Source organism: Globicephala melas, chromosome 3, assembly GCF_963455315.2.
Source record: "Globicephala melas chromosome 3, mGloMel1.2, whole genome shotgun sequence".
NCBI lineage: Eukaryota > Metazoa > Chordata > Mammalia > Artiodactyla > Delphinidae > Globicephala > Globicephala melas.
In genome coordinates, this window is record NC_083316.1 from 155,795,516 (window position 1) to 155,823,253 (window position 27,738).

Genomic DNA, 27,738 nt, shown 5'->3' on the forward strand with positions numbered 1-27,738 from the left:
ATTTTTGGCTTTGGGGACAAAAGAGATTTTTTTTTCACTCGCTCTAGTGGACAGAGCTGAAGAATCATGAGACTCTGGAGCTGTTGGTTACAGCTTTTATTGTCATGTGGAAAAAATCAGAATAAAACAGCAGGCACTGAAATAGCAGAGATGGGAGATGAAAGGCAGAGAAGGCTGGTGCTAGGGACTATGATCTCATTGTTCCCAGGGGGCCTGCTTGCTGAGAGCCCTGATATCCTTTGATAAATGTACCACACTTTTAACCCAGTTCAAATTGGGGTTTGTCCTTTGCAACCAAGAGTCCTAAGAAATATAACACTGTCCTTATTGTGACATACGGTGACTGGATTGGTTTACTCTCATGATTCACAATTACATAAGATAAAGTATTTAAAATGCATTCTAACTTGAGTACAGCGAGCCCTGGTGGCCAGTGCCTAGAGGGCCCCATGAAAGGAAGGGCAGTGGTGGTGCTAGGAGTCCGCTCTGACTACATGCACACCTGCACTTGTTGGAGAAATATAACTAAAAACAAATTTAAAGTGAGAAGAGAAAGAAAATAGTTTATTCTTCAGTAAGCACAAAACCAGAACGTGATGTACATCACCGGCAACCTAAGAGACTACAAAGACAGAAAGAAGTCTCGTTCTTTTACAGAGCTGAGTACACGCAACCCATTCAATACTTTAGGCACATTTTGCAATTTGGAGCCAGGTGATAGCTGAAGTTAAGCTCATTTCCTCTGGGGAAGTGGGGAGATGTGATTATGAAGAGGATCAGAATATGCCACCCCAAAATATGCCACTTTGGCACGTGGATTATTTTGAATTGATGGTAATTGAGAATCAATAGATGCAGAAAGACACCTTCTTAGAGCTTCCCTTATCTAACTAAAAGCAGAAACTTCTGAGAAGTTAGGACTGCCATAAAGCCCCTCCCTGGGGGAGTTTTATGGGCATGAAGAAGATGGAAAGTTGCACCAAGATGAGTGCACAGACAAACCTCATTAGACAACACTTACCTGCCATACATTTCCTACTCACCTTCTCACAATGTAACACCTTTTGGTAAAATGGTATATAAGCTTCTGACTCTAACCACTTCTTGTTTTTTACTTTTCTGTGAGTGCCCCCAAGCATATAAAAGTATTAACATCAGTAGAATTTGTATGCCTTTTCCCCTGTTAATCTGTCTTTTGTCATGTTTGCAGGTACTGAATCTAAGAGGGTAGAGGAAAAGTTTTTTCCTCCTCTACAATTACGTTTCAGAGATGGCTTCCAGGTGCTTGGGGAAACATTCCTGAGATGTGAGACTGACAAGGTCAGCCACCGAAAAGATTTATGTACATTTGAAAAGGACAGAGGGAGAAATTAGGAAACAAAAGGGAGATGGGAATGGGGGGAAAGTGTCCCCTTAATTTCAACAGGCAGAATTAAGCCTCTTATTTTTAATTTGTATTATCCCTTATACATCAGTTCTCTGCCTGTTGCCCTTATACCAGCGTGATGTGGGATATTCAAGAAGTATTTGTAAAAATGCTGCATCAGCCCCAGACGTTCATGCTCTATTTGGACGCCCCAGGTTATTGGGATGAGAAATATATCACCTTCATGATAAGCTAATTGGAAACAATCTTAATAGCTTCAAAAGGGAAAACTGTGAAGTCATTAAGAAGAATCAGATAGTTCTTACATGTCTTGATAAACTGTCAGGTTTAACAAAAGGCAAGTTGTAGAACAGCATGCGTAATATGTCATCATTCAGATAAAAATAATAATTAGATGATTGAATATGTACCTCTTGAAGAATATACAAGGAATTCAATCTTAAAAGGGAAACTAGGAACTGAGAAAACCCCCAATTGAGGGAGACTCAAATTTCACTATAAACCTGTTGGAATTCTTAAGTTTTATACGATTTCTATGGTTTCCTTTCTGAAAATAAATAAAATATTTAAGTCACATCAGCAATGTAAATTCTGAAACATGTCTTATTTCTACTTTTACAAGGTAAGTATCATTCAAAATTACAGAACTCTTTACCTGAATAAAACCGATCCAGGTACATTTTTAAACAAAAGGCCAATGTCTGCTTTATCAGATGTTCCTTTTCCTGTTTTATGTCTAACAGACAACACCATGAAGTTACTTAAAATAAGAATCAGCTTTCCCCTTACTGTCACCAGTGGTTACTCAGCCAACAGGTCTTCCTGAGCTTTCACAGACCACTTCTCCTCCATGGCACCTGCAGAAGACTTGTGCCTTGAGGTCACAGAATAACAGGCCTGATTTACATCATGAAGCCCTCCTTCAAACCAAGTTTGGGGCCAAAATCTGAGGTTCTCCTCCTCCTGAGTTACATGCCACCCAGTATCAAGAACTGTTACTTCCTTTTTACTTCAGAGACTTTATAGAACCTTCTTCTAAATCTATTTTTATTGAGATATAATTGGCATATAACAGTGCATAAGTGTAAGGTGTAGATTTGATACATTTATATATTGCAATATAATTACTGCCGTAGCACTAGTTAACACCTCTATCACATCACATAATTAGCAGTTCTTATTTGTGGAAGGAACAATGAAGACCTAATCTCTTGGGACTTCCCTGGCAGTCCAGTGGTTAAGACTCCATACTTCCAATGCAGGGGGCGTAAGTTCAATCCCTGGAGGGGGAACTAAGATCGCACATGCCGTGCGGCGTAGCCAAAAAATAAAAACAAAAATACAAAAAAATCTTAAAAAAAAAAAAAAAAGACCTAATCTCTTAGCAACTTTAAATTTATAATACAGAATTGTTGACCATAATCACTAAACAGTGCATTAGATCTCTAGAACTTATTTATCTACTGGTTACAAGTTTATACCTTAAATAGCATCTCCCCCCACAGAACGTTATGGGCAGCTCCCCTTCCCTCTCCACAGGAGCTGCACCCACGAGCTGGGAACTGCAATTCAGGCAGAACAGAGTTTTTCCAATGGGTCGCCCCCTGCCTGCCCCCCGCCGTATGAGGACATATGGGTTGCCTGTCTAATTGACCCCACCAGGACCTCTCTGATTGCCCACCTGCCTGGTCCTTGAGAAGGAATGCAGGTAGAAACTGGAACAAAGCAGAGGAAGGAGCCCTGGCTCACATTCATCACTTACCAGGTACAGAGAGTGCAAACTGAACAGAGGGGCACAGTGGCTCTGGCTGTGAAGAAGAGCCTCCAGAAGTGGGTAACACCAGATCCCTAAACAGGAAAATCCATTAGTTGTCTAATAAAAACAACTTTGGACCATCATGGACTGAAGGTTCGTGTATCATCTTGCTGTCTTTTCCTTTCTCCCGGGGGACCCTGCACAGCTCCTCTGCTGGGAGTTCGCTGTTGCAGTGAGCCCATAAACACAACAGGGGTGTCCTCCGTGTTCTCAGGCTGCCTGGCTGGGATGTCCACTGGGTTGCCACCACTTCCTAAGGTAGCTGAGGCCCCAACAGATGCTGCCAGCCATCGCTAAGGAGCCCTGTGTCTCGGGTCCCAGTGGCTCAAAATAATTAAGGGCTTTGCGAAGCCAGAGGGTGACCTACTGGCATTTTCTGGAATAACTGGCTTTGAGAGCTGGTGACCCCCATCCTGGCAGTTGGCAATGTTCCAGATGGTAGAGGCCATGAACTGGCCTCCTGAGAGAGGACGCATTACAGTGAAATCCCCAGGAGGCTGAAGGGGATTGGGACGTGCCACCCCAAAATATGCCCCTTTGGCATATTGATTTTGAGCTGGAGGCAATTGAGAAACAACAGATACAGGAGGAGCGCTCTGTCCTCCCTCTCTCTGCCTATAAGCAGGGCAGAAGTTTCCCATTTTTAAAGAAAATTTCCATGCGTAAAGGTGCCCCCTCTCTTATACCAAAAAAAGGAGAGGGACTCATCACCTGAGATGGGACTGAGATGAGTCTGCATAAACAACCTTTATCTGTCATTAGTGCCTCCCATACATTTCCTTAGTTACCTTCCCACACCCCCCTCCCCCAGAATTCCAGACCCCCTTTCCTTGGTCTAGTCGCTTCTCCACAATTTAGTGTCCTTTGTTAAAATGGTATAATGGCCCCAGGGTCTAACCACCAATTTATGTTTTCAGTTCTTTCTAGGAAGCTCCCATACATAATTAAAAACATAAGAAAATTGGATGCTTTTTCTTCTATTAATCTGCCTGATGTCAGTTTAATTCATAGACCTCAGGAAAACATAAGAGGATGGGGGGAAAGATTTTTTCCCCTCCCCTACAAGGCCCATGATGCACAGGCAGTGGACATGAGAAATAACCTTTGCTGTGGTGTATCTTCAGAATATGGGGCAGTTTGTTATTATAAGAAAATCCCGACAGATATGGCAGGCTCTGTGGTAACTACAGAGAAAAACAATCATGTTAGTGAGATATCCGGAAACCAGGCCAAGTTAAGAATGGTGGCAGCAGTGCAGGTATTATGGTTGAAGCATGGACAACCTGTTAGGGGCCAGTAGGGAAGGTGTGGGGTGGATAACAAAGTGGATACCTCCAGATACTTGAAGGACTGGCTACATGAGGCAGAAGAAGGAGAGGATTACTCTGTTATTTCAAAAGGCAAAACTAGAACCAGGCCTGGAAGTTGCAGGGCTGCAGACGCTTGACCTAAGCCCGTTCCCACCAGATTCCCGAAGGAGGACAGGCACACATCTTTTTCACTAGGAGGTGGGTACCTGTCTTGAGGATAATTGCATAAAGGATTCCACTTTTGCAAGACGAGTAGACCAAAATCCCACAGCTCTGTGGAAATGACACCCCAAAGCGGTATTGAATGTACTTAAAATGTCCCCTATATTATATTCCATAAAATACCAACTTAAAGTTTACAGGAATGCTGATGGTTCTCCCGGTCGTTTTGGACATCACGGCAAAGTATGCAAATGCCCGTCAGCTCCCACAAACCAGAGGGCAGCTTGCAGTGCCCCCAAAGTCTTAAAGCAAGTTCAAGCTTTATTAATGACAAAGACTCTCCTCCTTGACCAAACTCCAGCCAGGCTCCTCTGAGCCCTCCTCAACAAGGCCTGGACCTTGGGCGTCTGTGTTCATTCTGGCCGTGCCCTTAGCAAGGATCATGTTAAGTCAGTTTAGTAAGATGTGCCCCCAACCCACGATGTCTGATCTAGTTCTTCATTCCCCACCTTTGGTGTATACATACATCCTTGTCCTGCCTTGAGCAAGAATCCTGTTAGGCCAGTGATGTAGACCACTGGATGGCCTCCCAAAATTTGTATATTGAAGTCTAACCCCCAAGGTGCTGGTATGAGGAGGTGGGGCCTTTGTGGGAGGTGCTTAGGCCAGGAGGGTAGAGCTCTCATGAATGGGATTACTGACCTTATAAAAGAGACCCCAGAGAGCTCCCTCATCCCTACAACCACGTGGGGACACAGTGAGAAGGCTGGTCCATGAACCACGAGGTAGGTTCTCACCAGACACCAAATCCGTCAGCAACTTGATCTTGGACTTCCAGCCTCCAGAACTGTGAGAAATAAATGTCTGTTGTTTACGAGCCACCCCATCTATGGTACCCTATTACCACACACTGAACAGACTAAGACAGGCAGTTAAGCAAGAATCCCCCTGGTGGATGGAATTTTCACATACTGATGTATGGAGAAGTCATTCTGGCTTATATATGACTTAACTTGAATTTTATGCTAACTAGAACAGCCTGTTTGCAGTCTATCAAACATACATTGTACAACTGCTTCAGTCATTAAAAAAAAAAAGTGCACTGATCAGAAGTAAAGAATGTCCCTTTAAAAGATAAAGATTATTTAATCTTTAGTCTTCCTTGGGACGCCAGTACAAGCACTCCTTTGATGATAAGACTCCCTTCCCAGGCACCAAAGCCCTACTGACTGATCTGGTTTTATTTTTTAAACCTTGAATGAATGTACCCCCTATCTGTTTGATGTTCTTTGATCGGACAAGATATAAAACTATGCTGGAAAACAGGCTTCTCCAGAGCAGTTCCTCAGAGCTACCCGAGAGGCTATCTCCCAGGTTATAGTCTTCAGTTTGGCTGAAATAAAGCTCTTTTCTATTCTTATTATAGATTGTTTATTGATTATTTCTGTCAACACCCCCTTCTCACTGATGTTTCCTCTTAGTAATTTTCCATCCACTCACCGTCTACAAATCCCAGCTGTCTTTGCAGTATTCAGAGTTGAAGTCAGTTCTATACTGAGGTCTCTTTCCCCTCTTACAATAGTACTGGATGAAATCTGTCTTTACCACCTTTCACTAGGGTCCGGCTTTATCTTTGACAATAACCTTTGAAATGGATTCGAATATGTCATCCAAAATATGCCTGTTTTGTGCCAGTCTCAGCCTGACAATAGTAATGCTATTGGCTAGAAATGCCAGGGGGTGGGGCGGGGGGCACTCCCTGAGCCTGGTGAGGTTCCCACAGAGCCCCTTCCAAACTAGTGTTACAACTGGACCAATCCTTGTGGGTTTTATTATGATTTTGCAAGATGCTCTTCAGCAATAAGTATTAGGAAGCTTTGAAGAAAAAAAGAATTTTTCACTTACAGTTCTTGGAGCATAGCAGGCATGTGGTGGGTGGCGGGAGAGAGAACACGAATGGCCTGGTGGCCTTGTTCTGCTTTCATTGGGGTCAAGGGTAGGGGCCTAGTGTTTTATTAGTTCACTCTTTATTGATGAAGTTAAAACATAAGAGCAAGAATTTAGGAAGAAGAAAAAGAAAGAAAAGGAGAAAAACCAAAGAAATAAAACCCAAGCAGCCCAAATGGCCAGTTAACTAAATCAACCAGGATCGCTAAAATAAAGAAGCCTCTTGGGGGGCGGGGGCAGGAGTTAGGAGGTGCCTGCTCAAGTCCTGGCTCTTTATCTAGTTATGTGGCTGGCTGTATATTTATCTGAGATAGGCTTCAGAACGCCCCCTTTGAAGTGGATGCCTCAGCAATCGAAGTTTAAGTCAGGCACTTACATTGTATACATCACAAAACGAGAGGGTAACTGTCAGAGCTTACACCACAATGCTTCTTTGCCACAGGATTATTTTGAGCTGAAGTCAACTGAGATAAAACAGACACAGAATGAGCTCTCTGCTCTCCCTCTATCTGCCTAAAAGCAGGGCATAAATACCCCTTGCATAGGTGTCCCCCCACCCCTGTACCAGAAAAAGGAGATCACCAAAGAGGACGATCTCACCTCAACACTGAGGTGAGTCTGCAGAAGCAAAACTTGCTAAATAACCCCTACCTGTCATTCCTTTCCCCATATATTTACCTTCCCATCACACCATGCCAAGAAGCTCAAGCTTCCTTCTTTTTTCTTGTTACTTCTCCACAATTTATCTCCTTTGTTAAAATTGATATTTTTGCCAACTAAAAATTGGCACTTGCCATTTGCCTCTACAAAGATCGTCACTTGCCAACGCAGTCGCTGACCTTCAACACACCCCGAGAGGAGTTCAGGGTGGAGATCAGGAATGAGGCACTCTGTGCTCTGGGAAAAACTGGCAGAACAGACCTTTGGACAGTTAGATATTTTCAGGAGAAGATTATGAGCCCAAATTCTTGCATCTTGTATCTAGAAAAGCACTAAAATCATTAACAGAGACATCTGCTCCTCATGACTAGCAGCAACCTTCCGCCAAAATACTTGCTTTATTGCGTGTATCCCCCTTCACCAAAATCACATATATACTGACTCCCCATATCCCCGCTTCTTCGGAGCAGTTCCTCAGATCTATCTGAGACACTGTCTCCCAGGCTATAGTCCTCATTTTGCCCCAAATAAAACTTAACTCACAACTCCCACATGGTGATTTTTTTTCAATCTAAATATAAGCCCTTGAGTCTGGTTTTTTTTTTTTTTAATGGTGGGGGGGTTCAGTTCTTGTCTGTGAAGCCCCCATGCACGTTAATTTTAAAACAATTAACATCAAATAAAATGTGTATCCTTTTCTTATTATTCTGTCTTTTATCAGTTTAGTTCACATGTCCTTGAGATGGTAGAGGAAACAATTTTCCTTCCCTACATCTCAGAAGAATAAATGCTACAAACACATCAAAATCATCATTTGAAAGTTTATATTTCCTTTTATATTTAGTTTTGTATATTTCCAAAAAAAGACTGTTTGATTTTAAATTTTTGGTTTCTGTCCCTCTGGCTAAAAGTGGCAAATATGGATGGAAACAAAAACCCAAAATAAAATGATTCAAACTTTACAGAAGTAATTAAGTAGAAAAAAGAGCTAGAAATGAAATTGTAAGTCCATGTCATCAGGCATGAAGTGATGTGAGGCTCCGAAGGCCACAGGCTCAGGCACCCAAGTGTTGCAGGAAGAGGGACCCCTTCCAGGGCCCAAGAGCGGGCTCTTGTCTAACACTCAGAAATGAATTGTCCAAGGAGACACACGTGCTGACAAAGCAAGAGACTTTATTGGCAAGGGGCATCAGGGTAAGAGAACACAAGAGAACTGCTCTGCCACAAGGCTCGCAGGCTCAGGTTTTATGGTAATGGAGTTAGCTTTCCGGGTTGTCTCTGGCCAATCATCTTGCTTGTGCCCATATTTGGTCTGACTCAGGGTCCTTCCTGGTGGTACACACATCTCTCAGCCAAGATGGATTCCAACGTGATTTCTGGGAGGTTGGCAGGACATGTTATGGGCTGGTGTCTCCTCCCTTCTTCTGTCCCCTCCCGAATCCTTCTGGCTGGCAGTAGCTTATTAGTTCCGTGTTCCTTTTGGGGACCTTGTGTTGTGAGATAACTCATGCAAGCAGTTATTATGCTGCCTGGCCAGGGCAGGTGGTTTCAGTTAATGGTTCCCTAACACAAGTACTCCTTAGCCTTACCCACTGGTTTTTCATCCAAGTTCTGCTCGGATCCATGGCCTTCCTCTACTGTCTCCAGGCACCACAGCCTGAGCTGATTCTCTGCAGCTAGCTCTCCTGCCAGGCCGAGCTCTCCACACAGGAAGGGTGAGGGGACCACCAAGGACAGCTTCGGGGTGGGCAGGAAACCACTGCCCCACGTGTGGTCTCAAAATATTCCTCTGGAAACCACTGGGCTGAGAAGATGGTCTCTCCCCCGGTCAGACAAGCCCTGATCTAACAGCAGCTTCACACCAGTTGGAGACTGAACATAAAAACATCGGTCAGATCATATATAAAAACAGAACTCTGACCCACAACGTGCAGCAGTCTTGTCTTAATCTGCTCTGACTGCTGTAACAAAATACCATGACAGGCTGTCTAATAAGCCACAGACCTTTATTTCTCACAGTTCTGGAAGATGGAATCCAAGATCAAGGTACCAACAGATTCGGTGTCTAGGGAGGGCCTGCTTCCTGGTTTACAGACAACCATCTTCTTGCTGTGTCCTTACCTGATAGAAGGGGCAAAGGAGCTCTCTGGGGTCTCTCTTATAAAGGCACTAATCCCATTGATGAGGGCTCCACCCTCCTGACCTAATCAACCTCCCAAAGGCCCCACCTCCCAGGGGCTAGGTTTCAACATATGAATTTTAGGGGCACACATTCAGTCTATAGTAAACCTGTCCAGGAAACCAAAATACGCTCTACATGAACCAGCCCAGGAAGCCAGTCTGCTGCCAGTCAGACTTGTGGGACATCAGACTGCTATCTCTAGCGACAGTCCAGGACACTCCACTGCTAGTCAGCTGCTCCAGTTCCCCAGACCCACAACCTCCATCAGGGCAAAGATGAAACCTTCTCTTTTTCCACAAGGAAGTTCTCGCACCCCACTGATTGTCTCTGAATTGCTGCCAAGGGACGGTGGCCATCTCCCTTGCTGCAGAGAGCTATGAATAAACACCCTCTGCTCGCTCTCATTTGGGTTGTTTCCATTGACTTCCACGTTGGAAAGAGAATAGGGGGTGTTGTGGGGAAGAAGCTGCCTCTGGGAGGATGCATGCTCTGTGCTATGACCTGGACAATTTGGGTCCATGTGTCCTTCTGAGCAAGTGGCATGGTGTCACAGCCAGTAGTAGAAGCTCATAAGGGACCAGCAGCCTCCCCGCTGGGCCTCCAACAAGCTGCACAGATGATGCTGGGCCATAATCCACACCCTCCCTGCCTCAAATTCTCAACAGTGACCAAAGGCTCTCCAGCCCTGTTGCAGGTTTAACAGTCTTTCCAGTTCTTCAAAACTTTGCTTCTGCAGTACCTGCATCCACACCCACACCTGTACACGATATCCTCGGCAAAGACGTGAGTCTGAATCTGATCACCATTAGTTCTCTACTTTTGCTGCACATTAATGTTGGGGAAATATAATACACAACAAAATCTGCTCCCAACCCAGAAAACCTCTCCATAAAGAGAGAAGAGAAAAAAAAATTTTTTTTTGTTATCGAATGAGCATTCAATCAGAACATGACGCTGATCACAAGCAATAGCTAAAGGGACTTCAGAGCTGGAAGGGAACCTCACCCTTTTCTATGGCTGAGTGGATACAACCTATTACTTTCATGTCTTCACAGTAATGTTGGCTAATTTTCTCCTACAATTATGATCAAAGGTGATTTGAAGTCAGATGGCAAGTTAGGCCCATCTCCTCCCAGGCCTCTGGGAAATGATTACATTTCAGGCATGCTCCTGGGTCCTTGAATCATTCCTGATATGTGAGATGGGCCAAGAGGCTTATTTAGCCCGTAAAAAGATGTACACACATTTGAAAAGGACAGAGAAAGAAATGTTTTAAAAATTCTGTGATTCTATTTTCTAAATTGAAAGAAATCATCAGCCCAGAATCACCTTACATGCAGAGGAGGTTCAGGAACTTCCAGGGAATTCGAATTAGCAACCAGTATTCCTTCATTCAACAAGCTACCTGGCCCGCACCCCCATTCACTGCCCTGGCACACACAGGGCAGAACCTTGAACCACCAGACTCCATCCTAGAGACGTTAAAGAAACAAGAAACACACCTCAGCCAGCCACGCCTGAGCGGGGAGAGCGTAGCTGCGGGAGCTGCAGCAGACCTGGGGCCTCCTACGGACCAGCGACCCCCTTCATCTTCCCCAAAGGGGTGCCTGAGCCCTGCTGCCTCTTCCGTCCTCACGTCCCTGCCAACACGGGATCCGCCCCCTGCCTCCCCACCGGTCTTCGCCCCCACCACGGACAAGGCTCCCATCCCCATCTACCTCTTCCCCTCCCCTCTTGGCTACCAAACCCCCTGCCCTGCTCCCTCTCCCTCCCCACCCCCACCGGCTCCTAGCGCATCAGGAGGATCCTGCCCCCATCCCCAGGCTGCTGACAACCTCTCGCCAAGGTAAACCTCCCCGCCCCGCACCCTGATAACGGGCCCCGCCCCTCGGCTCCCGGCTCCTGCTGCCGCCACAAAGCCCCACAGCCCTGGTGCCCTTGCATTCCCTCCCGGATGGTCTCCGTCGCGCAAACGCAGGCTTTCCTGGGCCGCGTTTGCAGGCGTGGCTGGGGGCTCCAGGCGAGGTGCAGCGTGCACCCCTTTCCCCCGTGAGTACCAGCCCCTTGAGGGAGCAGGCAGGTGGTCACCCTGTGGGCGCTGAGGCTCAGGTTGGGACCCCGTGCACCCCCTGCCCTTAGTAGACTGGCCGTCCCAGCTTTGAAGGTGGTTGTAACTTGGGAGGAGCCAACTATTTTAGCCCTACATTTACAGAGGAACATTCTGGGGTCCAAGGAGGCCCGTCCACTGTCACTGACCCAGAGCCCGTGGATAGCTTCCCGCAAAACCTGAGCCGGAGCTTGAGCCCCAGCCCACCAGACTGCCCTACTGTCACCCAGCTTCTGTTGGGTGGGCAGCAGTTGGGCCTAAGGGCAGCTGAAAGCAGAGAGACTGACCCCAAAGGCTCTTCACAGAGACAGCTCCAGGCAAAGTGAGCCAATGTCAGGGACTCACGATTCTGCGGAATCCAGCCGCCATCGTTTCAGATTGTACAAAAGGGATCTGGATGGTGCTTGTAATTCAGAAACGATGTTTTCAAATCCAGTCTCTAACTCAGCCCTAACAACTACCCAGTGCAGTGCACAGGGGAAGATTTGGATCTCCACTGGATAAGGTCATGGGTATTCCAACCCCAGAGTGTGTGTGTATGTGTGTTTGTGTGTTCAAGTGTGTACACGTGTGTAGGTGCCTCTGCATGTGCTTTTGTGTATGTGTGCCTGTGTGTGAACATGTGTGCATACATGTGTACGTGTGTTTGTGTGCAGTGTGTGTTTGTGTGCATGTCTGCACGCAGTAGCCTTCCTTTGTCTTTTCTACACAGCACCTTGTCAAGGAAAACCAGAGCTGGATGGTATTTAGAGGGGTAAAAACAGATTTTATTCAGGACTATTGAAATAGGAAGAAAGAGATCAGCATAGAACCTGGGGTTCTATATAGAACCCCATGTGAAGCTCAGTTCTGAATACAGCATGGGCCAGCGGGGATGTATAGCCAAGGAGTAGGGTGGGGGTAAGTTATGGGAAATTACTAAGAGGACACGTCTTAGTAGCAGGGGTGGGGGTGTGTGTCCGGTTAAACCCACCTAGTGGGATTCTTGCTAAACTCGAACAATGCAGAGACAAACATGGAAGCCCAAGGCCTGGCTGGAAAGTTCAGGGAGGCTGAGCTAGAGTTTGGTTAAAGAGAGAACCTTCGTCAACCCCGCTCCCTGATGGAAGAGTGTTGTTCCTCTAAAACTCCCTTTTTCCTTAGTTCCGCGGGTGTTCTGTTAAAGAGAAACATGATGCTTGTTAAAACCGTACGCAAGACGTTATTTAAGACTATTGCAATTGCAGAGGGAGATGGGGGGTCATCTCTGATTGTAGCCAAGACAGCTGGGGATCTGTAGCCAAGGAGCAGGGTGATGGGGTTCAGTGATGGAAAATCACTAAGAGGCGCCATGAGGAGGGGGCTTCTTGCTAAACTGGCCAAACAGGATTCTTGCCCAAGGAGGGTCAAGGGCATGTGTTCATTAAAGGTGGGAATGAGGAACTAGATCAGATATTATGGTGGGAGTACTGTGAAATTCTCGCTGAAACTGGGTGGGGCCGGCTAAAGACAGGCCTACAGCTCAGCGGAAGCTGACTGGGGTTTGGTGAAGGAGAGGGTCTTTGTCAGCTTCCAGGCAGGCATTTGTGCCTCTTACTGAAGATAAGTCAGGGTACCCTAACAACCCCGTGTTCAGACTCCATCTGCAAAAGGATGCTGAGAGAGTACTATGGAGAGCCCAGACAGAGCTCCAGACAGAGGATGTGGCAGGACACTCCGTTCCTTCCCCAGGAGCCATGGACGCTGTGGAACTTGCCAGAAAATTGCAGGAGGAGGCCACTTGCTCCACCTGTCTCGACTACCTCACAGACCCCGTGATGACCACCTGCAGTCACAATTTCTGCCGACAGTGCATCCGGCTGACCTGGGAGAAGGCCAAAGGCCAGAAAACGAGGAAAAAGTGTAAGGGCTCCTTTCCCTGCCCCGAGTGCCGCAAGCTATCCCCCCAGAGGAACCTGCGGCCCAACCGTCTGCTGACCAAGGTGGCCGAGATGGCGGGGCAGCACCCCAGCCTACAGAGCAGGGACCTGTGCCAGGTGCACCAGGAGCTGCTCAAACTCTTTTGTGAGGACGACCAGAGTCCCATCTGTGTCATCTGCAGGGAGTCCCAGGAACACCGGCCCCACAGGGTGGTCCCTATTGAGGAGGCTGTGCAGGAATACAAGGTGGGCCTGGGCTGGGGGCCAGGGCAGGGAGGTCCAAGTGTCCCCACACTCCCACGACAAAACAGGCTGGTGGCCAGGCCATCGTGGTGTCACCTCTGATTATGCAGGAGTCCAGACTGACAAAGTCCCCACATGGGCCTGTCCACATTCCCTGGTCTTTGTACAGCCATCTGTGTGGGGAGGCCAGGCAACTCTCTGTTAGGGAAGAGGAGGGGAGCCTTTCTCCTCCACCTACTTGAGGCCCTTTGGCTGGGGGCCCATAAATTAGATTGAGCAAAGACAAATCGAAGAGAAAGGCAAACCGTTTACTAACACATGCGTGTGATGAGAGTCACTCGGGAGAAACTGCAGCAACAGTAAAAAAGGGTCAGTTAGAACTTGGGCTTATCTAGAATCTTAACAAAGAATAATACATTTGGAGAAAAGCAACAAGACAAAGGCAAAGGTTTCAGCCTCCCAAGGGTGGCAGACTATGGGGAAAGTACCTCAGTCTGCTTGGGCTGCTGTAACAGAATACCACAGACTGGGTGGCTTATAAGCAGAAATTTATTGCTCACAGTTGGAGGCTGGAAGTCCAAGATCAGGGCACCAGCACAGTCAGGTGAGAGCCCCTTCCTGGTTCATACATGGCCAACTTCTCACTGTGTCCTCACATGGAAGAAGGGGCAAGGGAGCTCTCTGGGGTCACTTTTATAATGGCACTAATCTCATTCATGTGGGTTCCACCCTCATGACCTCATCACCTCCCAAAGGCCCCACCTCTACCATCACATCGTGGGTTAAGGCTTCAATATATGAATTTGGCGGAGAGGGACACAAACATTCAGAGCATAGCAGAAAGTAAATATATGGGGGGAAATCAAAGGAAGATAAGGGTTATTAGTGCAGGTCCATCTTAACACCAACCTTCCACCTTCTTCATGGGCATAAAACATTCCCAGCAAGGTGCTTTTGCTCAGGTAATGGGAGCCCCTGCAAGGCATCTTTCTGCATCTGTTCTCAGTTGCCTCCTGCTCAAAATAGTCCTCATGCCAAAGGGGCAGATTTTGAGGTGGTGTATTTCCATCCCCTTCGCCCCACTAGGATGGTCTTTGGGGTGGGTGCAGCTTCAGAGGGCACCATCTAGATGTGGGGCATGCAGGGGGCCCACTGACCCCAAATCCCATGGTTTGGGCGCCCCACAGTTGAAGTTGGAGGAGAACATGGGATACCTGCGAGAGGAAATGAGGAAGACCGGGAAGTTGCAAGCCAAGGAGGAACAGACCTTGGCCGAATGGCAGGTAGGTGCTGGGGACCACGCTCAGCAGCTGAGCAGGGTGGGGAAGGCCCAGCCAGGCCCCAAAGCATCCACAGGGTCTCCTGAACCTGTGGAACCCCTTGAGGTAGGAATCACTGTCCCGTGTGGATGTGAACGTGGGACCCCAGAAAGGCAATGATTTCCCAGGTCACAGAATTCCTGCCAAACCAGGACTGAGAACAGTGCCCTCAGCACAGACTGGCCATTTCAGAGATGCGGGGAGCAAGGGCACACGGGTGCTTGGAAGTTGCCATTTGGGGCTCAGAGTAAAATTATGCTACAGTGACAGTGCAGGGGGCCTCTGTGTGGCCCCTGGCCTGCCAGGTTTGCTGGTTTTCTGTGGGTCACTGGCATTCAGAGATGTGCCATTGTCCCCAGAGCGGCCCTTCCAAGCTGGTGGGTTTGGTTGGTGGGTGGGGTCTGAAAGCAGGCACTTGGGGTGGTGGGGCCCTGAGCGGTACCTCACGTAGGACCCCCACCACTACCACCACAGAAGAAGGTGAAGGAGCGGAGGGAGCGCATCGTGGTCGAGTTTGAGAAGATGGGCCTCCTCCTGATGGAGAAGCGGCGCCTCCTCCAGGCTCTGAAGGAGGAGGAGGAGGAGACAGTGGCAAAGCTGCAGAAGAGCATGGCCTCACTGGACCAGCAGAGTCACTCCTTGAAGATGCTGCTACTGCAGCTGGAGGACAGGAATGAGTGCACACCACTCCAGATGCTGCAGGTGAGGTGGGCACACCTGTTCACCTGGCTGGGGGTGGGGGGTGGGGGCATGAGCTCTGGCTCAGGTGTGGTTAGGGTGGGCTGACCTGTGGCAACAGATTCAGGCCCATGGGAAAGGCTCTGTCTCAGTCAGCTCAGGCTGCATAACAAATACCACAGACTGGGTGGTTTAAACAACAGACATTTATTGTTCACATTCCTGGAGGCTGGAAGTCTGAGCTCAAGTGGGCAGAGCTGGTTTCTCCTGAGGCTTCTCTCCTTGGCTTATAGACAGCCATCTTCTCCCTGTGTCCTCACATGGTCGTCCCTCTGTGTCTGTGCCCTGATAGCTTCTTCTTATAAGGACATCATCAGATTGGATTACAGCCCACCTTAATGACCTGATATTATCTTAATCACATCTTTAAGACCCTATCTCCAAATACAGTCACATGCTGAGGTGCTGGGGGTTAGGGCTCCACGACAGATGAATTTCGGGAGGGGCCAATTCAGTCTATGACAGGCTCCAATCCTAGAGACCTGTGTTCATTCCCTTCATAGCCTAGGGATGTGGCCTGAGGGCAGCTGTTGTCCACAGTGATGCAGGGCACAGACACACTGGCCCAGACAGGTGCCCGTGACTTCTCAGGCAAGAGCAAGTCACATGATCACACCTGCCAGCTATGGAAATGGGGAGAAGGTGCAGCTGGCCTGCCAGGGATAGGCCTGCACACCGAGGCCCTGGAAGGGGCAATTATGTTGGCCAAAAAGTGGGTAACTAGCTCATCAAGTGTGCAGAGTGATGGAATCCATAGCAAAAAAATACATTTCACACTGTGAGCCATTATACACACATTCACAGGAATGTGTTTACACAAGCGAAGCAAATGCCACATGCAGGGTACCTGTATCTCCCAGTGTGCCTGGGTCAATCTAGTTTTATGCCTGTTATCCTGGCATCCTGTGGGTTTTGTCCCCAATAAGTGTCCTGGTGTAGACAATACTATACACTCGCTCTACCTTTGGGGAAATACTTTGTCTTCTATCAAAGAGCAAGCTGTGGGCTTCCCTGGTGGCGCAGTGGTTGAGAGTCCGCCTGCCGATGCAGGGGACATGGGTTCATGCCCCGGTCCAGGAAGATCCCACATGCCACGGAGTGGCTAGGCCCGTGAGCCATGGCCGCTGAGCCTGCACGTCCGGAGCCTGTGCTCCGCAACAGGAGAGGCCACAACAGTGAGAGGCCCGCGTACCGCAAAAAAAAAAAAAGAGCAAGCTGTTTGCAACCCACTAAACTGACTCCTGACCCACTCAAGGCCCAAGGCCCACAGGGTGAAAACACCATTTGGTCTCCCATGCCTTCATGGTCCATCATGAGCAGGACAGCTTCCCTGTGTCCTCATTCATTGTGATGGGTAGCAGGAGGCTTGGGTAAGTCAGATACCTTACTGTGTACAGCCAAAAGACAGCGTTACACTCTGGGAACTGCAAACAGGGCCATGGGAAAACATCATAAAGCCCTTCTAGCCCATACTGGCCAAATGTCGACACAGGGTGCTCAGCTCCACAGATCCCTAATGAGACCTTGCCAATCTCTCTTCCTCCTTCTGTGTCTTTTGAAGGATGTGAAGGACCTCCTGGGCAGGTACGTAGCCACCTGCGGTGCAGGAGGTGATGGGTGCAAGGAGGACTGCAAGTGGGGCCAGAGGGGACAGTGAGACCTGTGTCCACTGGAGGAAGAACAGCCTGAGCGTGCAGTACCCAGAGACCACCCCCACCATGCTGAAGACCGTCTGTAGGGTGCCGGGCAGATAGAGGTGCTCAAGAGCTTCCAAGGTAAGTAGTGGGGGCCCAGGTGCTCTTGGCAGTGCCCCACCCTGCTCCTAGCCACTCAAGGCAAGGGCCACCAATGGGGAGTGGGTCTCAACCACACGACCTAATGCTCAAATGGTTCCCCAGCCCCATCTCCTTGGCACCACCAATATCCACAGTTGGGGTACGGGATCATGCAGCAACCCCAGGTTCACAGCTGAACTCAGCCAAAGGGAGGCCTGGGTGGGGGTTAGGATGAATGCGGGATTATTTGGCCCCTGCTAGGGCCTCACCCTCCCCACCCTGACCGTGAAAGGTCCCTCTCTCCCCTCCACTCCGGGCCCGTCTCCAGAGGATGTGGTGCCCGACCCCTCCACGGCATACCCCTACCTCCTCTTATATGAGAGCCGCCAGAGGCGCTACCTGAGCACCCCGATGGACGGCACACCCCATGGCAAGGACAGGTTCCTAGCCTACCCCTGCGCAGTGGGCCAAGAGACCTTCTCCTCAGGGAGGCACTACTGGGAGGTGGGCATGAACCTCACTGGTGATGCACTGTGGGTCCTGGGTGTGTGTTGGGACAACGTGAGCCGGAGGGGCAGGGTCCCCAAGTACCCAGAAAATGGGCTCTGGGTGGTGCAGCTATGCAAGGGAAAGAGGTATGCACCTGCCACGTCTGCCCTGACACCCGTCACGCTGACTGAGCCCCCCAGCCACATGGGCATCTTCCTGGATTTCGAGGCCACAGACGTGTCATTCTACAATGTGAACAATGGGTCCCACCCACATACCTACTCCCAGCCCGCCTTCTCTGGCCCCCTGCAACCCTTCTTCTGCCTTGGGGCCCCCAAATCGGGCAAGATGGTCATCTCTACAGTGACCCTATGGGTGAAGTGACAGCGGCGCAAGAAGGGGGAGCCTGGGCAGCCCTGGTTTCTCCAGAAGGTGATGTGGTCCAGCTCAGCAAGGCCCACCTGCTCAGCTTATCTGGCACGAGGCATTTGAGAGCCATCGGCTGTGCAGGGTGGTTTCACAAAGCGGAAATATAATCATGATTAAAGCAGTTAAACATTAAGAGGCTATATTTCCAGATGCTTCATAGAAAAGAAAACTTCCATAGTGGGTCAGTTTCTAAAAACATCTGTACCAGGCACAGTGTGGTGCAGTGTTCTTTAGCCATGTCCCTCACTCTCCACTTGAGATGCTGCCATTCATTGGCTCCTCCATGGTTCAGGTTTTTATATGTACAGCCAAGTCCTCAAATATCTACCTTCTTTGTCCTCCACAAATTCCATATTTGGGTCCTTCACAGGGGGAAAATGAAAAAGTGAAGAGATTTTTCAAGCTGAAATCCTAAAAGCCTCAGAGCTCCCCACCTCCATCCCTTCCACCCAGGGAAGTTGCAGGGGCAAAATTCAGAGTGAGGATCAGAGAGGGTCCTTTCTTTTCACTCCCTCTCCACCGCCCACCCCACCACCTCCCCCTGAGCCCCGCCGCTGCAGACGCATTAACAGCCAGATAACAGCTGCCAGAAACCTAGAATTCTGGTCAATGTACTCGTACCCCAACAAGGCCAAAGTCCCTGCGGGCCAAGCCCGTCACCCAGTAAGTTCTGACCGTTCCCAGCCCGGGGACGCGCGAAGACACCCAGGAGCGCACGGGGAACGATTTGGGGCCCACGACACAGCCTCAGCTTGCCCTTGTCCTCGCAGTCTCTGCGCTTCGCGGACAGCCCAGTGACCGTGCGGGGCACCCCGCTGGCCCCGGCCCCTGCACCCCACCTTTCCCCAGGCCCGACGGAGAGGCCAGACCGTGCAACACCGCAACAGCCCAGAGGCAGCAGCGCAGGCGGCGGCGGCGACGCAAGGTCAGCGGTGAGCAACCTCCAATTCTGTCCGGCCCGCGGGCCGCGTGACAGGCCACGGCCAATCCGGAGCTAAAGTGGGTTGCTCCAAAGGAAAAAACAAAAAAACCCCAGCTGCTTCCTGCTTCCGTCCCCGCTTCGACTCCTCTTCCTCCCTGCGTACGGTATTCCTAGGCCCTACGTTCCCGGAGCCTCTGCAGTCCCGGAGCCGTATATTCCGCATCCCAGGAGTCGCGCAGCCTTGGACCCCGGAGCCCTTGCGCTCCGAAGCTCCCGAGTCCCCTGGTGCCCTGCATCTCGCGTCCCCGGAGACCCCGCGTCCTTGCGCGCTCCCCATAGTTCCGGCAGCGGCCGGCCACCGCCCGACCCGGCGGACCACACCGCCCTCCTCCGTTCCACCGGTGCCATGGCCGCCCCGGACCTGTCCACCAACCTCCAAGAGGAGGCCACCTGCGCCATCTGCCTCGACTACTTTACGGATCCGGTGATGACCGACTGCGGCCACAACTTCTGCCGCGAGTGCATCCGGCGCTGCTGGGGCCAGCCCGAGGGCCCGTACGCGTGCCCCGAGTGCCGCGAGCTGTCCCCGCAGAGGAACCTGCGACCCAACCGACCGCTCGCCAAGATGGCCGAGATGGCGCGGCGCCTGCACCCTCCGTCGCCCGTCCCACAGGGCGTGTGCGCCGCGCACCGCGAGCCACTGGCCGCCTTCTGCGGCGACGAGCTGCGCCTGCTGTGCGCGGCCTGCGAGCGCTCAGGGGAGCACTGGGCGCACCGAGTGCATCCGCTGCAGGACGCGGCTGACGATCTCAAGGTGTGGGCAGGTCCAGGCGGAGCACGGCCTAGCAGGGCGTCGCTGCGGGTTGCGGGGACGTGGCTTGGGCCTGGGGAGTTGGGGGCCCCATCCTGGCCCAGGTTGTGGGCTCGGGTCCCAACCTGGTCCGGGTCTCGGGGGTGTGTAGGGGGGTGTAGCCTGTCCCAAACGGCACCCTAGAGGGACTGGGGCACCACCCACCAGTGAGGCGCTGGCCTGGGGACCTGGTCGTGGGGAGGGGGCGTGCTTTCTGAAGTCTAGGTCCCACAGAACCGGTGGGAGGGCTGCCTGGGGCGGGGACTGGGCAGGTTTGACTGACCTTTGGCAGGGATGGAGCCGGGAGAGGAGAAAGTGGGAAGGGAACCTCAGAGGTGGCTGGTCCCAGGTGGACGTGCACGGATGAGAACTGAGCCTTCAGAGGGCTGTGGGCAGGGCAGGCCAGGGCCGTGGGGCCGACGCCAGTCCTGAAGTTCTGGTGAGAAGAGATGGGAAGGCAGCCAGGAAGCCGCTGCAGAGCCCCAGGCAGGGATCAATGCAGGGACAGAGCCATTGCCCCAGGAGGCGGACGCCAGGGCCCACCAGGCTTTCCCAGTAGGATACTCTGCCAGCTGACAAGCCAGGGCTCAGCCCTGCTTTGAGCCCAGGCTGAGATGCCTTGTTTCTCTGTTCTGGAGATGCATTTCCTTAAAATCCAAACGAACACCAGCACTCCTTTCTCTGCTAAGAGCCTCAGGGCAAACACTTAACCTGGCTCACCTGGCCAGCTGCCTACTACATTCCTGCGGGTGGGTTTGCTTCTGAAACCGAGGGTATTAGGTACACGGGTGGCATCTTTCAAACTTTTTGACTGTGGTTTGCATTTTGCTTTATGGCCAGTAGTGTCTCTCTGCTGAGGTGCGTCAAGTACATGCTCTAGTCAACGTTAGAATCAGTACTCTGTCACTATCATAGAGCAAGCCTCTGGGACAACAATAAACCTAGACCTGATCCGCATCACTGGGCTTGTCCTGACACAATTCTTGTGGTTTTCTTCTCACTTTGAGGTATAGCGTGCATACAAGAACACCCCCTCCTTACATCAGTCTAGCAGATTTGCACTTCTGTCACTGAGGACCCCAATCAGGGTGTGGAAAGTGACCAAAAGAGCAGAGAATGACCAGCAGCTCTCTAGAGGCCTGTCCCAGCTGACCTGATAAAGTCTCATGTGGTGGCACTTAATCCTGTCTATCATAGGGGAGGAAAAGTGTTTTCTTCTACAGTGTCATGTTCTATGACAGGCTTGCAAATTAAAGTGACAAAAGAGATCAACAGGTGAAGGGACATATACTTTTAATAGTCTTTTAAATTGTACATGGCACAAGGGTTTCACAGAAAAGTGAGAAACTCACAGGCTTATAGTCCATTTTAACAAAGGATGATAAATTGTGGAAAAGCAACTAGACAAGCAACTAGAAGGGGGATTTGGGCTTCTAGGGCCAATAAATTGTGGGAAAGGAGCAAGGAAGTATATTGAGGGGAAGTAATGGAACATCAGGGTTATTTGACTAAGGTTTGTTTAGGTAGACTCATCTCAGTGTCAACAACTTGTCTCTGGGTGGTGACTGTTCCCCTTCCTGGTACTGGGTAGGAATCGTTCTCATGGAAAACTTATGCCCTGCGTTTCGGCAAAAGGGAGGAGAGCAGAGAGCTCTTCCTGCATCTGCTGTTTCTCAGTCACCTCCGCTCTAAATAATCTTGATGCCATAGTGGCGTGGGTTGGGATGGCGTGACCCTTCACTGTATTGGTGCTTACTTTGTCTTCATGCTGGAGAAGATGCCCCAGCAAACTGCTCTTACCTGCTATCCGTGGGCTGTGGCTGGTATTTGCACAGCCTGGGAGTGCTGGCTCTATAAAGCGCAACCTCCCAGGGCCCTGGAGCATCTAGAACATGGATGGAGGGAACAGTGGAATCCCCACCAGCGCTGCTGTCACTCTTGTGATGGTCCTTCAGATCCTCCTGCATCTCGGGCCTCCTGGCTTTCCCAGGTGCCAAGTGTGTCGTAAACAGGGTTGAAGTGTGGGTTGAAGTAAATGTTAGGCATAGGCCTGAAATCAGGACCAAGGAGCCGGATACAAATGTGCCCATCCTGTGGCTCGTTGCAGTTAGCTGAAACCCAGCAAGCCCAGTTCAGGCAGAGAGACACGAAGGGGTTTGGAAGAAAGAAGGTGGTGATGCAGTGAGAAGCTGGGTTGTGGGAAGGTTGCCCTGAGATTCGGGAGGGGTGGGAACAACAGAAGAAAGGACATTCAGGCAAGGGGAAGTAGCTGGTTAGGGCAGTGGTGGGAGGGATCTCCTGGCAAATTTGAGTTTGCTCCACCTGCCATGTCCCAGGCCCAGTTTTCCACAACTAGTCCCTGCCAGTAGTTCAGGCTTAGCTGGGGTTGGGCAGGTGGGAGCAGGTATAAGGCCCAGCCTGGAGGCCTGGCCTGGCCGGGGTCACTCTGGGCTCACCTCCCTGTAGGGCAAGTTGGAGAAGTCCCTGGAGCATCTGCGGAAGCAAATGGAGGATGCACTGCTGTTCCAGGCCCAGGCGGAGGAGACCTGCTCCTTGTGGCAGGCAGGTGGCCAGGCACCCAATGTGGGTGGGGGCAGGGGGCATGAGGGCCGCCACCGCAGGACGCCACTGTTCACATTCAGCCTCATGCTTCTGGGCAGCACCCCTGCCCCAGACCCCCTGTATAACCCACCTCAGGGTGGGTTTGGGGGTTGGGAGTGGGGGTCAGGGAGGACCAGGCATGTGGGGCCCTGGGTATATTGGTTTGGGGATCAGGGAGGGATGGGTATGAGGGCCCAAGTGGTGGGTTTGGGGTCAGGAAGGGATGGACGTGGGGGACCCCGGATTGGGGGTTAAGGTGGCTCCAGGTCCTAGGCCCTCAGCTGTCCTCCCCGACCCCCACAGAAGATGGTGGAGACCCAGCGGCAGAATGTGCTGACGGAGTTTGAGAGGCTGCGCCGTCTGCTGGTGGAGGAGGAGCAGCGGCTGCTGCAGAGGCTGGAGGAGGAAGAGCTGGAGGTGCTGCCCCCCTTGCGGGAGAGCGCGGCCCGGCTCGGACAGCAGAGCGCCCAGCTGGCCGAGCTCATCACTGAGCTGGAGGGGCGCTGCCAGCTACCAGCACTGGGGCTGTTGCAGGTGAGCTGGCACCCATTCCTGGGGGTGGGCATGTGGGGGGTGTCAAGGGAAGGCCAGGCATGGGAATGGAGAGCAGGAAAGTGGAGGAAGCATTGTGCAAAGCAGGCTGACTGACTGGTGCTTGACTGGACCTCTCAGGTCCTCACCAGCTGGTCTCCTTCCTATGAAACACAGGGAGTGGACACCACTGCTGAACTGCACGAACTGCTGTTAGCGCTTGTCTGGGAGCCCTAATGGGGACAGGCCAGTGGGTCACCACCCAGCTCTCTGAAGGTTTGGGCCCACTGTGCTGAGAGGAAAAGCCAACAGGTCTCCCATAGGGATTCCTGCATGGGCCCAGTGCTACCCCTGAGAATCTGCTCAGCTCCTGGCCCCTGCAATTTGTGCCCGCAGGTGGGAGCCAAGGATCCTGCATGTGCAGCCCAGGGGGCTTCCTGTGGGAGGTGACCCTCCTTGGAGCCTCAGAGCTGAGTGGGCTTTCAGGGACCAGTAAGAGGCTCCCAGTTGCCATCCTGGGGCTAAAATTTAGTCCTTTGGCCTTTGCTGAGCCATCAGGTGATCTTAAGCCTGGGAAGCAGGAAGAATCCCGGACAAGTGTGTGGCGGGGATTGAGGGAAGTCAGCAGAAGTGGGCTATGGTCAGTAAAGCGGTGGGAGGGCTAGGCAGGCAGCTAGGAGGTGAGGGAGCAGCCCTCAAGGATGAGTGAATGTTGCTGGAGAAGCTGCAGGAAGCAGAGGTTCTGGAAGGAGGACGGGTTGGCCCAGGAGGATGGGTTGAGATAAGAACCACAGGTTTATGTGAAATGCAGTTTGGCGTCTCAGCTGAGATGTCCCGGTGTGGGAGTGGTGTCAGCTGGCCTGGCTGCATTTCATGCCCTTCACCTGGGGGATGGGTGCTGACGCAGTGTGTGTCTCTCCCACAGGATATCAGGGACACCCTGCGCAGGTAGGAGCTTCGGACTCTCCCCAGGGAGGGTGGGCAGGGTTCAAGGTGGGCCCACTGCAGGGGTGACACCTCCACTGCCCCTCCAGAGTCCAGGACGTGAAGCTGCAGCCTCCCGAGGTGGTGCCCATGGAGATGAGGACGGTGTGCAGGGTCCCAGGGCTGGTGGAGGCCTTGCGGAGGTTCCGAGGTGAGTGTTGTGCAGAGGCCGGGGGGATCCCACGCGCTGTCTCCAGACCAGAGGAGGTGCCAGTCCTGAGCTTTTGCTGGTGGGCTGGGGTCTGTGGTAGGAACAACATGCAGGCTCCCAGTTCATGGATGAGAAACTAGGAGGGATCAGGGCTATCGGGCAGAAGATAGCAGCTAAGGGAAGGCCAGGTCCAAGCTTTTCACTGTTGCATTTAGGGAAAATAGAGGTGGGAACACCTTCCTAGGGTCATTCAGGTGCCAGAGGCCCCATGTGGACCCCAGGTTTGTGGAGTCTGGGATGAAAGCTGCCCTAGAACACACACACACTTCTCTCTGGGGACTAAAAGAATGGACACGGAAAGCACTCAGGGTTTCCTTCTGTGCTCTAAGGGGCATGAATCACAAGGAAGCACGGACTGCTTTCTAGAACGTTCCAAGATACAACTGGAAGTGGTTAGGGCATCTTTTCAAGTGAGAAGGGGCGTGGTCAGTTTGTGGGCAGTCACAAACTGCAAGGTTGTATGGGTCTGGGGCAGACAGCTTCGAGGGTTGACCACTGTTCTGTCTGCAGGGGACATGACCCTGGATCCTGACACCGCCAACCCTGAGCTGGTACTATCAGAGGACAGGAGGAGCGTGCGGCGGGGGGACCTGCGGCAGGCCCTGCCCGACAGCCCTGAGCGGTTCGACCCCGGGCCTTGTGTGCTGGGCCGGGAGCCCTTGACCTCGGGCCGCCACTACTGGGAGGTGGAGGTCGGGGAGCGGGCCAGCTGGGCCCTGGGCGTCTGCAGAGAGAACGCCAACCGCAAGGAGAAGGGCGAGCTGTTCGCTGGTAACGGGTTCTGGATCCTGGTGTTCCTGGGGAGCTACTACAACTCCTCCGAGCGGGCTTTTGCCCCTCTCCGAGACCCACCCCGGCGCGTGGGCATCTTTCTGGACTACGAGGCTGGACATCTGTCCTTCTACAGTGCCAACGATGGGTCGCTCTTGTATACCTTTCCTGAGACGCCCTTCTCGGGGACCCTGCGGGCCCTCTTCTCACCTCTGTCCAGCAGCCCAACCCCTATGACCATCTGCAGGCCGAAAGGTGGGCCTGGGGACATGCTGGCTCCCCAGTGAGCAGGCCTCTCATAGCCCCTTGTCCAGCCTTCCGAGTCTGCGAGACACTTGAAAAACCTGAGAAGAGGGTGCTTGTCCTCTGAGCTGTGGAAAACACTCATAATGCCACTCGGATACGTGTAGCAAACTGAACTCTGTCACTGCCACACCCAGGAAGCCATGTGAGTGTGTGCGGGCTGGGCTGTCCTGCCTCGGGGGACTCTGCAAGGTCATCAGATGCTGAGACCCCATTCACCAGTGCATCACACACAGTCCTTTGCAGAGCCCTGAGCCTAGGGCCCTGGTAGCTCTGGTTCCAGGAGCCTCACCAACCTGCCCCACCCAGCCTCAGTCTGGGGTGAGACACCAGGGCCTGCAGAACTCTCAGGCTGCAGTCTGAGCACCCCCTCAAACCCTGGGGCCACACCTCGAGAAAGCTGCTGTCTTGTGAGACTGCTGGCCAAGGGGTGGCTCCAAGCCCACCAGCCTGTCTTGGGGTCTGGTCTAAACTGGTGGCGGGGGCGGGTGTCTGGATGTAGTTGCCTCAGATTAACTGGGGTGCAGTAGAGTCCTCAGGTGACAGGTGATGTGGGAAAGGCCACAGGGAGGGAACTGGGAGCAAGTCACTGAATACAGTGGTTCATTAACTAGGACACACAGATGCCCTCAAATCCCCCTGAACGTGGCCCACTCAGGGCCTCTGGAAAAAGCTTCTTCCCTGGTTCCCAGTGCAGAGGTTCAGTTCTGGGAGGTCTGAGGGCTTGGAGGTGAGTGTGAGGCTCAGAAATGACCCCTCACTGTTTCCATCTGAGCGGCACTGAGAAGAGCAAGCTGGCGTTGCCCTCTCAAATGCCTCTTCAGTGGCCCGTGGCATGGTCCCTGAACTCAGAACCCAGAGTCTCCTGCCTGGGGGAGCGGGGGAGGCCACAGAGAGCCCTGGCTTACAAAGTCCAGGGTTCGTTTTTGCTTTAAGTTTTGACGCTTCTTCACCTTTCTGAAGAAGGTGTGATGCGGCGTCTCTGCACCCCTAGATTTTTATTAATTGTAAGGACCATTCTCACAGTAAATAAATTAACAGTTGTCTGTAGTCCCCTTATCTTTAAGGTTGGGGGGTGGGGAAATCCTCCAGAGGGCCCACCCTCTGGGAGGGGTTACAGAAACAAGATGCTCACTGGTAAAGTCGGGGATGCAGCTGCTGCCCACACAAGGACAGCAACTCCCAGGTATGGTCTCGATGTTCTTTGGCTCAACACGTGTGTTCATTTCATGCAGGGACTGTGGGCATTTTTCCCCTTTTTTTCAGATAACCTGATAAACATTTTCCATGTTCCTCTGTGTTCAATAGCCAGTACTATTTCATTTACTGGATTATTTACTCATTCTCCCATTCTTGGGCTTTTTTGTTATTGTTACTATGTATACACCACTTTTGAATATCTTGAACAACAGTTCCTTCAAATTATGTACACAGGAGGAGGTATTTTCTCAGTTGAGTCAGGAGTCTGGCCATGTTTTTGGCTGGGGAATTATTCCCATATGATTTCCCAAGGAACGGGGCCCGCTGCTTCACTTCCTGTTGAGAATCGGAGCATAGTGTTTGGTTGCTGCCTGCAGCAAGATTTGGACTTTTAAGGTTTGGGACTTCCACAATGGCCACTGGAAACCTAGCCTGTGGGGCAGCCTCGTGAGTTTAATAAGTGAGCACACAACTGCCCCGAGGACACCAAGACGCCTCTGGCTGTGGCTTTAGAACAAAGCTGGACACAAGTGTAAGGGAGGAAAAATCATTTGCCCTCAGCCCTTCTGAGTTCTTGGCCGAGACCCTGTAACAGAGCTAAACAAGAGAAAAACAAAGACGTTTATTGACACGTATACCTCAGGCATGCATAGGAGAAACCCCAGGAAAATGAGTAACTTAGAGCAGCAGCTTAGATTTCTGGCTTAGACAGCATCTTCAACAAAGAACAATGTTTATGCAGAAATGACAGGGAAAGCAGTTTTAGGCTTCCAAGGTCGTAAAACGAGCAGGTAAACTAATGGTACCTAATGCTAGTTAGTAAGGTTTGTTATATGTAGGTCCTACCCCACCGCTGCCCCTCCCCCAGCCCCGTACCATCTCCAAACTGATGAGATTAGAATT

General features: G+C 51.4%; 2 protein-coding genes across 3 annotated transcripts; both read left to right on the forward strand.

The window, feature by feature from the left end:
• Window positions 1–13,286: 13,286 nt before the first annotated feature.
• On the forward strand, window positions 13,287–18,417 carry TRIM17 (tripartite motif containing 17). The gene is given in 7 exon segments (XM_030844845.2): window positions 13,287–13,715; window positions 14,900–14,995; window positions 15,506–15,733; window positions 17,331–17,353; window positions 17,445–17,515; window positions 17,518–17,544; window positions 17,873–18,417. Coding segments are annotated over 7 exon segments (1,419 nt in total).
• Window positions 18,418–19,491: 1,074 nt separating this feature from the next.
• TRIM11 (tripartite motif containing 11) lies at window positions 19,492–26,933 on the forward strand. Of its 2 annotated transcripts, none has more exons than XM_030844841.2 (6): window positions 19,492–20,198; window positions 22,701–22,796; window positions 23,139–23,369; window positions 24,292–24,314; window positions 24,401–24,501; window positions 25,072–26,933. In XM_030844841.2, the coding sequence occupies exons 1-6, from the start codon at window positions 19,791–19,793 to the stop codon at window positions 25,617–25,619; spliced, it is 1,407 nt and encodes a 468-aa protein (XP_030700701.1). In that variant the 5' UTR covers window positions 19,492–19,790; the 3' UTR covers window positions 25,620–26,933. The 2 variants fall into 2 exon arrangements, with proteins under 2 accessions (XP_030700701.1, XP_030700703.1); XM_030844843.2 differs by having other exon boundaries at window positions 23,142–23,369.
• Window positions 26,934–27,738: the final 805 nt, after the last annotated feature.

What these genes read in the sequence shown, in the direction of transcription:
- TRIM11 (XM_030844841.2), top strand. Translation starts at nt 19,791, where the DNA reads ATGGCCGCCCCGGACCTGTCCACCAACCTCCAAGAGGAGGCCACCTGC. An exon ending in ACGCGGCTGACGATCTCAAG is followed by an intron (nt 20,199 to 22,700) that starts GTGTGGGCAGGT and finishes ACCTCCCTGTAG; the next exon opens with GGCAAGTTGGAGAAGTCCCT. An exon ending in ATCAGGGACACCCTGCGCAG is followed by an intron (nt 24,315 to 24,400) that starts GTAGGAGCTTCG and finishes CTGCCCCTCCAG; the next exon opens with AGTCCAGGACGTGAAGCTGC.